We start from the raw sequence: 13,950 nt of genomic DNA, 5'->3' as shown, positions 1-13,950 counted from the left end.
GGATGGATGGATGGATGGATGGATGGAGGTATGACTGCTAGTGTGTAAATAGATTTATGCCTTCACAACATGTGTAATGTGTAATAAAAGCACACACACAGGCACTTACACATGACCATGAAGACCATGAAATAACAGTGAGTGTAGAGAATGAAGAGGACCTTCAGTGTTACAACTTACAGAAAAATGCTGAAACACAAAAAATTGGGAGCACAACTCAGATTTCTGTTATCTGTGAAACTTAAAAAAGCAGTTGTTTAAAAAAAAAGAAAAAAATCTGTTCCCTTAAAGCAGTGCTGTGGCCCTTTATCTATAGTGACCCTACTTTGTTTGGCAGTGGGGAGGCCAAAGAAAGCAGCAGCCCAAACAGGGTGATTTGCCCACAGTTCTCCCCATGATGCCTCCTACCAGAGTGCAACCAAGGCCACTGAAATGACCTTTTGAACTCAAACGACAGTATTAGTGCAAACTCTATTTACTCTCTGCCCACACTCACAAACACCCACACAAAACACTCCCCCAAAGCAGTACTTTTCCAGAGGTTTTGTGAACTTTATTGTTGACATTGAGAGTCAAACCTGTGCACTTCACCAGGACGTTGTACTCACAACAATCTGTTCATTCGTGATAGGCCAGAGCTTTGACAAATTAAAGTGAAAGACTCATGGAGACATTTGTCTTTGCAATATTGGTGAAACTAGCAGAATGAGCAAAACTGCATTTTCCATGATAGACAAATGTTCATCATAGTTCACAGTTGTGCAACGTAAAAATCGTCCAGCGGTCTTTGCAGGGCAGACTCAGCAGACATAAGCCAGCAGTTCATTCTGGGTGGGGAGGTAACGGTATAGTCAACAGTGCTGCCACTATAAAAAGACAAAAAATAAGTTAATATGTTTTTGTGTTTTGGAGAAATGAAAGCAAATACAAAAATGTACCTGGTAACATCTATTTCCTGGCTTTTAATCTTTAGCTTTGTGACATGAACTTGCTGTACCTCCTCATAAACTGCTGGTTTTAGAGCTGGAAAAGTGAGTGAAAGAGGAAACCATGACTGACACTGAAAACCAGTACAGCAAGGACACATTTATACAGAACACACTACCACTGGGTGCAACTTTGTGTCACGTTCTGCTGTGGCAGGCAAGGCAGAGGACCCCAACGCAAGACTCTTGAGGCTTGAACTAAGTTTAACTTAAACTTTATTAACTGAAATGAAACACAAAACTGGACAGGAGCCAGCTACACGAAAACTTGAAACACAGGCACACAACAGGTAATCTGAACATTAGTGACGGTTACACTGACAAGGATTCATTTCGCTTAACCCTCTTAATTGGATGGGAAGGCAAAATGTCAAAAAAGTAACTTAAAGGGCCAAATTGTATGTTATTTTTTACATCAATTCAATTTGTGGACTGGAAGTAGGGGTGGGGCCAGAAGCGTCCCGCAGCCTGGGAGTTTGGGCACCCCTACTCTAAATACACACACTAGGTAATCAGGGCAAGTGGAAACAATGGGCAACAACAGGTAAAACAAATGAAACTAATAACACAGAGGAAGCAAAACTAAACACTAAGCACAGGGAACACGGGACTGTCAAAATAAAACAGGAAGTAACTAAACATGGTACAAGCAGACTAAACACATGGAAACCTGACACACAGAGGGAATCTAAACATATGACTAAACAGACACCTACTTGAACATACAGGCTGACAACACGGGGAAGCCAGACACAAGGGGAACAAACACAGGGGAGGGACACTAAAGGAAAATACAGGGCCCAGGGAAAATAACTAGGGCCCAATCCAGGAAACAACAACTCTGGGTTTGTTAACCCTATAATGAGAGAAACTCTGGTTTTCAGTTTCAGAAAGCGAGCTAACCACAACTCTGAGTCAGTTACCTGGGTAACAGGTTCTGTGAACCTAACCTGCTCGCTGGCAGGTTTTATCCAACAAACTCTGAGTATCTCTCTGACTTCAACCACCCTGCTGCACCTGAACCACCTGTCTGATACTCCGATTCATTTCCTCATTCATGAAGTCACTACAAAGCAATCAGAGGAGCGAATTCATCTGCAGCCGTTATGTTCTTACAGGCACTGAAATCCCAGTTAGACGTTAGTTTGTTATTTTTGTACGTAACATACAAGCTTACACTCATACAGTTGTTCAATCGTCAACAGGCTGTAAGGACGGAGATGGCAATGATGTCACGGATTTATAATGAGCGCAGCTGCTGTTGTCAGACTGTCAGTCAGTTCATCTGAAACATTTACTGTAGTAACTGTAGCATCACTTTTAATCAGACTGATCTGTATGAAGCTTTAGACACAGAACACACTGAGGATGGAAAAATGTCCAGATCTTAGAGATGATGTGGATGTTTGTTTGAAGATGAGGCTGAAATGACTTTAAGACTTGAAAACTGAACTAAGTGTCTGAAATTCAGAGTATGAATATCAACATATTTTCCACTGAAAAATCACCTAAATTGGTGATCATAGGCTCTATAATGGATCAGCAAACTGAGTCCGAGTCCACCTGCACAGCAGGAGGAGCCAAACAGATTAGGATCATGGGTTCAGACCGGATAAGGTCCAGTTCAGGCTCCAGTAATTTCCCAGCTCATCCGGTCCGGATCTGTTCATAATGGATTCATTTTCCCAACACGCTCTGCATACTTTAATTAAAATGGCTCATCCTCCCAAACCAGCACTGAAATATTTAAAACCTATAAAGCTGAGACATTCATTAAAATCTTTTTGCCTTTACTGGTAAAACTTTACATTCGTTACTGACTTTGAAAGCTGCTCTGAATGTTTCCAGCTAAATATGGAACTATGACTGAACTCTGAACTTTAACAGTAACTCAGTGAAACATCTCTGCTGTGGCTGTCAGAGAGCCATCATCCATCAGTGAAGCTAATCTTAGATCAGATTCGAAATGGGTACACTGGAAACATTAAAGCAGTTTTTCTGTAAATCTCATTACTCATTTTTATCCATTAATGGCAGAAACAATGAAATTCTCCATTAAAGAAATGAATAGTGAAAAGTGAGGTTGCAATTCCATCAATAGATTAACATTTTTACAGAATAATTATTTCAACAATTAAATGGCCATGAACCGAACTGTCATAAACTGCAGCAAAAACAGTTTTTATTAAATAAAAACATACCTGAGGTCAGTTCCAATCCTGGGGTCTGTTGCTGTCTCAGTAACTAACACATAGGTCTGTCAGTAAAGTAAGTCTGAGCTGTTTCTCCACATTTTTATCTTCACTTTCTGTCTCCTGCATTTTGTCTGTCAGGCTGCAGCTGAATAATTAGATTTTATCCATCCATCCATCCTCTTCTGCTTATTTGGGGCCGGGTCGCTGGCTCCTCTCTTATACATAAAATGTAAAATTAGGATTCAGCTTCATCTGATGAAAATTCAAGTTATGTAAATAATGATAGCAGATATTATAAAATAAATTATATATTTTATAACAAACTTTTATTCTGTCTATGATGATGACAGAGTGGGTCGTCATGCTCCACACTGACACGTGTGATCCTCGATCCATCAGATAAAAATGGAGGCTCCGCTCTTTATTTACCCGTTGTCATGGTGAATCATGGTGTCGACGCTCCATTGATGATGGCTTTTGTTGGGAATTTTTATCACTTTTATATTGATATTTACTGTCACAATTTTTTTTAAGAAGAAGAAGAAGAAGAAGAAGAAACAGCCTTTATTGTTCCACAGAGGGGAAATTTGGGTGTAACAGCAGCCGCAGTTATTATAAATATAAATAAAGATATAATAATTCACACTATTAAGAAAAGAATATATATAAAATCAACAAACAATATTAACCTTATTACTACTAATAATAATAACACTATATACAATGTGCATGATGTGCCGGACTATTTACAGTATATTATATATTATCCTACATTGTGTAGGCTATTGTGGTTTTTGTTGGGAGCAGTGATGGTTATAAAGTCTTACAGCTGCTGGGAGGAAGGATCTGCGGTAACGCTCCTTTGTGCATTTAGGATGCAGCAGTCTGTCACTGAAGGAGCTCTCCAGCTCAGCAACAGTTTCATGCATGGGGTGGGAGACTTTGTACATCAGTGATGTTATTTTGGTCAGAGTCCTTCTGTCTCCCACCACCTGCTCTGAGTCGAGAGGACATCCTAGGACAGAGCTGGCTTTCCTGATGAGCTTGTCTATCCTCTTCCTCTCAGCTGTAGACAAGCTGCTGCTCCAACATACTGCTGCATAGAAGATGGCTGATGCCACCACAGAGTCATAGAAGGTCTTCAGGAGTGTCCCCTGCACTCCAAAAGACCTCAGCCTTCTCAGCAGGTAGAGTCTGCTCTGACCCTTCCTGTAGAGCGCATCAGTGTTATGAGTCCAGTCCAGTTTATTGTTTAGGTGAACACCCAGGTACTTATAAGAGTCCACTATCTCAATGTCCACTCCCTGGATGTTCACCGGTGTCCGTGTGGTGGGTCTGCGCCTGCGGAAATCCACCACCAGCTCCTTGGTTTTAGCGGCGTTGATCAGGAGGTGGTTCCGCTGGCACCAGTCCACAAAGTCCTGAGTCCACTGTCTGTACTCTGAGTCATCCTCACCTGTGATGAGGCCAACTATGGCAGAGTCGTCAGAGAACTTCTGCAGATGGCAGCGTGGGGAGTTGATGGAGAAGTCTGCAGTGTAGAGGGGGAAGAGGAACGGTGCCAGCACAGTTCCCTGTGGGGCCCCCGTACTGCAGACCAGCCTGTCAGAGACACAGCCGTGTGTCCTCACGTACTGTGGGCGGTCAGTGAGGTAGTCCAGTATCCACTCGGAGATGTGGTGGTCCACTCCTGACAGTTCCAGCTTGTCTCTCAGAAGTCCTGGCTGGATGGTGTTAAAAGCACTGGAGAAATCAAAGAACATGATCCTCACAGTGCTTCCAGGCTTCTCCAGGTGGGTCAGAGCTCGGTGCAGGAGGTAGATGATGGCGTCATCCACCCCGATGCCAGGCCGGTAGGCGAACTGCAGCGGGTCCAACGAAGACGACACCATGAGGCGTAGATGGTTGAGGACCAGCCTCTCGAGGGTCTTCATTAGATGCGATGTCAGGGCTACCGGCCTGTAGCTGCTAAGATCCTTTGGATGTTTGGTCTTTGGTACCGGTACCACACAGGAGGTCTTCCACAGTTGTGGTACTTTCCCCAGCTTCAAGCTCAGGTTGAACATGTATCCCATGATGCCACACAGCTGATCTGCGCAGCACCTCAGGAGCCTGGAGCTGATGCCGTCTGGACCAGCAGCCTTTCGCACCTTGATCTTACGTAGCTCCTTCCTCACATGATGAGTTGAGAGGGACAAGATGGAGGTGGGGGATGGGGGTTGTGAGATGGAGTCCTCAGAAGTGAAGGGGGTGGGTGATCATATATTAAAGTATATTAGTCACACACACTGGATAAATGAACACTGTATGCTTTAAGGTTACTGGAGTAAAGGTAAGGCCTGTTATATCCAATACTCATATATGCTTGAGGCCTTGGTAGGATGCAGGAACATCTTTGGTTCACATGACTTTTGTAACCTCATGTTGTGTTTTAGGAAGTCTTATGACAGGTAGGCTCCAAAAGTGGAGTTCTGCAGACCCACCTGTGCTTTTGTAACATAGATTAGCAGGGGATACATTCTAGCTAAGTGGGAATTGTCAAAGAGGTGTTTTCAAAGCAGAGGTTTTAATTGAAAGAAGATCCTTCATTATGACATCTGTCAGAGCTGTTGTAAACCACTGATGTATCCTGGTGACGTATGTTTCTTTAGCCCACATGGAACAAGAGTTGGCAGAGCCTCAGCAGGTGATTGTTGGGGTTCAAGTTTCAGGGGTTGAGACTTTATGTAAATTGGGAGGGGTCAAAGGCAAGTGGGCAGTTACCATCTTTAAGATATAAACGATTGCCCGCTCTTTGTTTCACTCTCTTTGTTTTTGCTCTTCCCTTTTGCTCTTTCTTCTCCTGTCCTCTTTTCTTCTCTTCCTGTTTTTGCATCTTTCTCTGTCCCTTTGTTTCTCTCCTCTCCTCTCCTCTCCTCTCCTCTCCTCTCCTCTCCTCTCCTCTCCTCTCCTCTCCTCTCTGTGTGTATATCCTAGTCTTAATTCTGTTACTGTCTGTGTTTTGGTTTTTGTCTGTGTTTTCTGTAACCAAGATGTCTAATAAACAGCCTGCACTGGAACCTGCTCATCCCACTGATTTTTTTGGAAACTTTGGTTTTAATTGAGTTTGAATTTTCAGCCAAAAGGAACATGGGGACCCCTCAAATTATGTACCAACACTTTCTTTCCTTACTCATGCACGCACTAACTCAGGGTGATCATACTCAAAGTTGATTGACCTAACTCTGATCAGCTGTTCTGGAACGGGAAACTCAGAGTTGCCAATCTCAGAGTTGGTCAACTCAGACTATGTTTTTAAACTCAGTTTGTTGAACATGCTTCTTGGAATAGGCCCCTAGACTCTAAAGCTATTGGAAGCACAATAAAATGGAAACCTAAATACAACACTCAGGAAAACAACAGGAGAGAAGCTAAACACAAAACATGGAACAAGGACCAAGACACGGGGAGACAGATACACAGAGGGGCATAGACACAGGAGCACAAAGACACACAGGGAAATCAGAATAACATACAAATAACTAATACCAAGGACAATACAAAACAACAACAAACTAAGAAACTAAACTGAGCAAAAACTAAGAAACACAACCCAAAAAATACAACAAAACCAGAACTGTACAAAAAGGAACTCAAAACAATGGGCCATTGGCCTAGGACCATGACACTTTGATTATATTGTTAACCTGATATAAGCTAATGAAGCATGTATTTCCCAAGAAATGCATGCAGCATTAGTACAAAAAAGATTTCAGCTGTTCTACTCACCTAAAAGTCCTTCAGTGTTGTTGGCTGAGGGATGCTGTCTTAAAACTGGCCAAAGGAATTTTTCACCATTCTTCTCATGAACTAAGATGACCAGGCGCATGTCTCCAGCTGCAATGCCTATTTCCTTGTTGCGTATTATCACTGTCACACTGGAAAAATATGAACTTTATCTCAACTGTTTAAAGTTTTTTCTTAGCTGATTTAAGAACTGCTCACATTAAAAACTTTCAAAGCTGTGAGAGACTTTACGTGAGGGCACGACTGCATGGACCAATAACAAATCCAAGGAGAATGTGAGAAAGATGTAGAAGGGAATTTATAGATTTATAATGTGTATTAATGACAAATTGTGCTCCATAAATATCTTAGGTAATGTAGGATGTAGTGTAATTCTGCCATTTTCATTCTTAATTGAAGAGATTATTCTTTTCCTTATAAATATCCAAATTGTACCTCATGTAATTTTGTCCCTGAAAATCAGATGAGACTTCTTCTACTTCAGAGTTGAGATTTAATAACATCTCACATGTTTAATCATTATAAGTGTAAAGATAAAATAACAAATTGCTCAAACTGGCACTTTAGGGATTGGAAATCCCAGAATATTTCATGTTCAGCCTCAGACATGTCAGCTAAGTTTGGCAGGTGCTGACAGAAGAATATTGATCTTCTCATGTAAATCTTGGTGACAGAACTTTATAAGATCATATATCATCCACAATGATAAGAGCATTATACAACAAATTCACCTTCCAGCTCTGATGGAATCCTGCCCAGTGTGATGTGTCACTGTCTGTCCATCCCGTACAGTAACCCCCATGGTGCCAATCTCAACATGCTGGTCAGTTCTGAAGTGTATTACAATTTTGCTGAAGCCTCCATTTGCAACTGAATCAAGCTCACCATTCACAAACAGCTCTAGAACAAAAGAGAAATTTTAATGAAAATCACACTACAAACTGGGGTATTAATATAACAATAGAGATGAGGAAGCACAATAATATTTTATGACATATGAAACTGAAAAAGTCTTCAATAACTTGGGATATGTTAACGGTACGGACCCCCACTGGGATGGTGAAGAAGTTTAAGGAGGTCTTCTCCGCTGACATCAAAGCACAGTGGAATAGTCTGATTCTCAGCTTTCAGCAAAAACCTGTGGAGAAGAGGACCTAAAGATACGTACAGACACACAGAGTTAGAACTCACCACTCCACCTCAGGCTTATTAACTGACTGAAAGATTTTACATTTTTAAGCTATCACTGTGTCACTGCACAAAGCAAAAACTCTTCTGAGATGTACAATTACCCACACTTGAAGTGTTCTCACATGAAAACTTTGCATTGCGTGGTATATAAATTTGTTAAGCACCGTACCTCCTCCAACAGATCTGGTCTGCACGAGGGGGAAGTGATGTGCTAGGGGTTGAAATGAAGAGTAAAATTAAAATATTTTTGTTATTTTCATTTTTTTTTAATTGCTTTATAGCACTATACAAACATCACATATTTTTATATTTTGCTAGGAAAATGGAAAAAAAGTTACAGTGACTGAAATATGTGGAACCAGAAATGGAATTACAATTCATAAGGCAAAAACAGAGCATGTGTTATGCTTACATTGGATGTGTTCAAATGAATTTGTTAAGCATTGTACCTCCTTCACCAGCTCCGCGCTGCACTTTAACAATGTCATGTGAGAAGTTTGGAACTAAAGAGTAAAATAAAAAAAATATATATTTTTGTTATTTTCATTTTAAAGATGACCTGGAATTACTATATATAAGGCAAAAACAGAGTGTGTGTAAGGCCCTATCAACACAGGTGTAGAGACTGGTTGATGACCGCCTGGTAACTACTGGTCACTAGGGAAAAATATAAGCTTTTGGTGCAGCACCCTCTTCGGGAATGATTTCACCCACTGACAACCAGTAACCTCCAGTCAGTACAACTGGTCAAGGCATACACATTTCTCCGTGACAACTAGAGGCTCATAGACTGGTCCTGGTCCTAATTCAGCAGGCCCATCTTTATTTTTAACACACCTTGAACTCTCTTAGGCAATCTCATATGCAATTACAAAAAGAACATGTGACAAAAGAATAATCTAATCACATCTATTACATAGAATATAAAAACTGTTCTTAGTCCTGGGAATAAAAGGCTGGAGTATCTCATGGCACCCATGGTACCCTTATTCAAGCAATAACTCTTGTAAGTAATATTGAGTGACAAAACAAATCATACAACTCAACAACTCCGATGATCTCTCCATTATCACTAAAATAGATTTTAGTCATGGTTTTAGACATGTAACTACTGACCAACTGCAAATTCACCATAATACTGCACCAACATCTTTTGGGGTATAAGAATAGTTCTTTCAATTTATCTTAGGTTTAGTTAGTTTGCAGGGTAGGTTTGCTCATTTCAGTGTGTTTTTATTTATAAAGATCAGTTCATCTGAACATTGGTTAATACCACATACAGAAACAGAAAGACAGCTCTGAACTACCACAGAAAAAGACACTTACCTAGACGATATCTCCCTCCGGTGAGTGGCCTGTTCAGGACTTGAAAATAATGAGAAAAATATAAGAATAAAATAATTTAAAAATTAAACATTTGTGATTGTCTTCAAAAATAATATTTCCATTCAGAAAAGCCTGAAACGATTACCTTTATAACATTTTTATGAAGTCAATTTATAAAAGTTTACTGCAGTCTTTGATAGTATTGCAGAAACATTTTTCCAAAAAGAAATTGCAAAGAAAAACAGCCTAACTATCCATATAGTTTTCTTTAAATTATGAAACTAGACTAATGTCTGTAATTTTTATGGCACAATCATCATATTCTAGATTTGCATGTAGGTGTCTTCTCTTGTGAATGTGAATAAATCATATGTACAAACCACAGCAAATGGTTTCTTCAAACAAAATGATCAGCGATACTTCGGCACAATAATCTTCATAAACCTGACTTTAAGGTAAAAAAGTAAACTATAGTATAGTATTCATTAAATTATGAATTAATAATTTTTTATCATGAAATCAAGAAACAATTTTTAAGATTTATATAATCATTTATATAATTTACATGAAAGAGCTTTACATCACAATTATGTATATTGATATCTAAGATTTTTTAAAATTAGTTTTCAGTCTCACAAGTGTCACTCAAATGGTCTAAAGTTTTCTTGGCTGGAACGGTCATTAATGAGATGTCTTCTTCTTGCTGATCAAAACAGGGTGTTGGTAAAACCCATTAAAATATGAATTTCACTAAAGGTGCATAAAGTAAGGTAATACGTTTAGCAAATATTTTTAGATTACTTCTTTAAAATATGTGCTCGAAAAGGCACAACTTTGTTATATTTTTCCATTAAATGCAAGTATAAGAAATTTGAGCATCAAACCACATTGTGAAAAATTTTATGCATTTTAAAATTTGATGATTGCTATTACTGCTCTGTTTTGTTAAAAAATATATCATGTATTTTTTAAACTTGGAGTTAGGAATGGAGGATTTTTAATCACTGTCCTTTTGGAGATTGTAATCCATCATAATTGGTAATGCCTTTGATTATTGTGCCAAATAAGAGCCCACACACATTTCTCTTTTGAGAAAAATTCATAAAGATTTCAAAAATCTTTTAAACAACAAATTATTGAGGAAATTTCCTTGACATGTGAAACTGTGACACCAGTGTCACTGTGGGTTCTTATGGGATAAAGTTATATCATTTTGCCACTAAAGGATGCTCTCTAAGACAAATAATATTTTTCCCCCATATCTATTTTCATGTGCATTTTCAAAGGATAAAAACATACAGTATTCTGCAAAAGTCTTGAAACACATAACAGACAACTTAGCAACAAACCAATTTTAAATTGTATGTTTAGGTACTTTGTTACTAGCAGCCTGCTGCAAAAACAATTTGTTCAAAATTCTTCAATCGAACGTGTGAAAAAAAATTAAAAAGAATCAAAATCTGATAAGGAATAAAATAGTATTTTTGCACCAACATGATGAAAAGTTCGCATATCTCAGCATGATGTGCACTGTATCCTCAAAAAAGTCTAAAGGAAAGGTGGAGGACAAGGAAGAAATGGCAGGCCTAAACAAAACTATCCACAGCGGATGAAAGTCACATCCTTAAGACACAGGAAAAAAAAAATCCAGCCAAGACACAGGACCAATGAGATGCATCTGACTCCTCAGTTGAGCCATCCACTGTTCACCAAAACCACCGATCATAAATGGTCTCATTGGAAGGGTGGCTATCAAGAAACCATTTTAAAGGAAAGGAAACAGGAATAAAGGGCTGAGGTATGCCAAATTACACAAGAACTGGACTGAAAATCAGTGGCAACAGGGCTGATGGAGTGATGAATCCAAATGTGAAAGTTTTGGTTGAAATCATCAGAAATATACAGGGAGGTCAGGAGAGAGGTGTAACAGTGAGTGTCTACAGCCATCTGTAAAATATGATGAAGGCTCTATCATGGCTTGAGGCTGCATTTCAGCAGAAAAACACACAATGCAACACTATCAGTCATGGACTGGTTTCCCCAGAACATGTATCTCAACATTTTTGAAGCAGTGTGGGATCTTGACAGAGAATGGGGGGGGGGAAAAGGCAGCCGACATCCAAAGAAGAGCTTTGAATGTCCTTCAAGAACCCTGGAGAACTATTCCTACTTAAGTACAGTAACAAAGTATTTGTACTTCGTTACTTCCCACCTCTGGTCTTACCAAAGGTTTTCTTGCACAAACTCTGTTATCACCACATATAATTCTCATTTATGTTTGTGTGTTTTAATAAATGTCTGCAGCTATTTCCGATTTTCCTAATAAAAACTAAAAAATGTGAGGTAGCTCAAGACTTTTGCACAATACTGTATGTTTTACAAAAAACAGTATAAAAACAGAAAACCCCAAAACAAAACAAACAAAAGAAAGCAATAGCAGCAACATGGAGAACAATATTTTGAGTGAAAATAAACCTTTGGAAATTTTGGATTATGTAAAAAATGAAATTAAATGGATAAAAATTTAAATGAAAAAATACACAACCCGGTACATAGTTGAATAGTTAAATAGTTGGTTAGACTGATAAGAGTGTGATAAGGGAGAACTGAAGAAGCCTTTTGGATGAAAGGTGGAACGTCTTCAAGAAACAAAAAGGAGTCCAGTTGCCCTTTTTTCAAGTTCCACAGACAAGTTTCTTGTAAAGTTATTTTTAAAACACAAAAGTCTGCAAGGCTTACAAGTCCTAGAAGAGGCAAAATGGTGAAGAAAAACTGAAAAGAAATAAAGAGCATCAACTTTAGAAATATTCATAATTTACTTTGGAATTTGAAATCCTCCCTCAGTTAATCTTAGGGGAATCCACATTAATAACTCTGCAATGCAATGCCATAGTTGTAAGTTATTACATCTTTCATCTCAGATCATCAGGGGCCTTCTGCTTTAAAGTTGTAGATTTGATAAAAATTTTATGGGCCAAAGTTTGTGTTTGTGTGTGTGTGTGTGTGTGTGTGTGTGTGTGTGTGCTTGCGTGTGTGTGTGTGTGTGTGTGTGTGTGTGTGTGTGTGTGTGTGTGTGTGTGTGTGTGTGTCTGTGTGTGTGTGTGTGTGTGTGTCTGTGTGTGCATGTATGTGTGTGTATATACTAAAAATTCCCCATGAGCCATTCTCCCAGTTTTGAGGGTCACTGCCCCGACTACTACTACAGGCACCACTGTTGCCTTCACTTCCTACATCCTCTCAAGCTCTTCTCTTGGTATTTCTCGAGCTTCTCGTGTTTCTTCTTCTCGATGTTGCTATCACTTGGTACTGCTACATCTTTCACTATGGCCTTCTTCCTCTGTTTTTCCACCACTACTCTGTCTAGTTGGTTAGCCAGTTTGTATCTGTATCTGGAAGTCCCGCAGGACTTTGGGGGAGTATCCCATTTTGACCTTGGGACTTGCCTGTTGGATTCCAGGTACTTCCCAGGTCTAAATGACATTCCATTTCATTGCTGTAGATCCTAGTGGTGTGGATCACTGAATCGATGTCAGGTTCATGTCATCCATGTACAGGAGGTGGCTGATGTTTGCTCCATTCCATAGATGATATCTGCAGCGAGTCTTGTTAATGACACAGCATCTCCTTGGTAAATCCCACACTTGATGTTGACTTGTGCAATTGGCTTGAAGTTGGCCTCTAGTGTTTTCCACATCCCTAGTGAATTCCTGAAAAAGGCTCATAGCGTCCTGTTGATCTTGTACAGTTCTAGGTATTCTAGGATCCATATGTTAGGCATATGTCTTGTATTCAATCCATGTAGCACATGAGTTTGCCAGTCGTGTCTTACAGTCTCGAGTAACTGCTCTACCAGTAATTGGTGTTTTGCTGCTCTAGTGTTTCTGCCAATTCCCTTCTGTGCCCCACTCACATACTGAGACATGTGTCTGTTTATCTTAGCCAGTATGATGCCTGACAGGAGCTTCCTTGTGCTGAGGCAGGTTATTGGCCAGTAGTTGGATGGAACCAGTTCCTTCTGGGGATCCTTGGGGATTAGGACTGTCCTCTCATCCATTAGCAGCTGGTTCATTTCTGCTACCAGGTGCTCATGGAGTGCAGTTAGCTTCTTTAGCCAGTAAGTGTGAATAATATCTTTAAGCAAAAATCACAGTGTTTGTTCCCATTTCGTTAATTTAATCTATGAAAAATGGCAAAGATAACTGTTTGACAGGCAGAAAATAGTGTTTTTTGCACCAACAAGATGACTCCCCAAGAGCTATTAGGTGAAAAGCAGGCATGGTATGCATTGTGTCCTTAAAAATCTGAGGGAAACTGGACAAGTAGAGGACAAAATAAGAAGTGGCAGTCCTAAATGATCCCAAACACATTGCCAAATGCAGTAAAAGCATACCTGGATTAAAAAAAAAGAAACAAAAAACAAAAACTCATTATGGAATACTATCAGTCATGGAGTGGTTTCCCCAGAA

The 13,950-nt window shown here is 39.5% G+C and overlaps 1 protein-coding gene across 1 annotated transcript in view; it reads right to left on the bottom strand.

Annotated features, from left to right (window-relative positions):
* Positions 1-751: 751 nt before the first annotated feature.
* LOC115779949 (inter-alpha-trypsin inhibitor heavy chain H3-like) overlaps positions 752-13,950 on the bottom strand; it is a 34,156-nt gene continuing 20,957 nt past the window's right edge. The window contains exons 11-18 of the mRNA XM_030728858.1: positions 9,485-9,523; positions 8,608-8,661; positions 8,328-8,369; positions 8,014-8,121; positions 7,699-7,867; positions 6,950-7,098; positions 939-1,023; positions 752-866 (exon numbers count right to left, since the gene is read on the bottom strand). Of these exons, the coding sequence (XP_030584718.1) occupies positions 752-866; positions 939-1,023; positions 6,950-7,098; positions 7,699-7,867; positions 8,014-8,121; positions 8,328-8,369; positions 8,608-8,661; positions 9,485-9,523 (761 nt within the window). The remainder of the gene's footprint in view (positions 867-938; positions 1,024-6,949; positions 7,099-7,698; positions 7,868-8,013; positions 8,122-8,327; positions 8,370-8,607; positions 8,662-9,484; positions 9,524-13,950) is intronic.

Source organism: Archocentrus centrarchus, chromosome 5, assembly GCF_007364275.1.
Source record: "Archocentrus centrarchus isolate MPI-CPG fArcCen1 chromosome 5, fArcCen1, whole genome shotgun sequence".
NCBI classification, from domain to species: Eukaryota; Metazoa; Chordata; class Actinopteri; order Cichliformes; family Cichlidae; genus Archocentrus; species Archocentrus centrarchus.
This window is presented reverse-complemented; position numbering and strand designations above follow the sequence as displayed.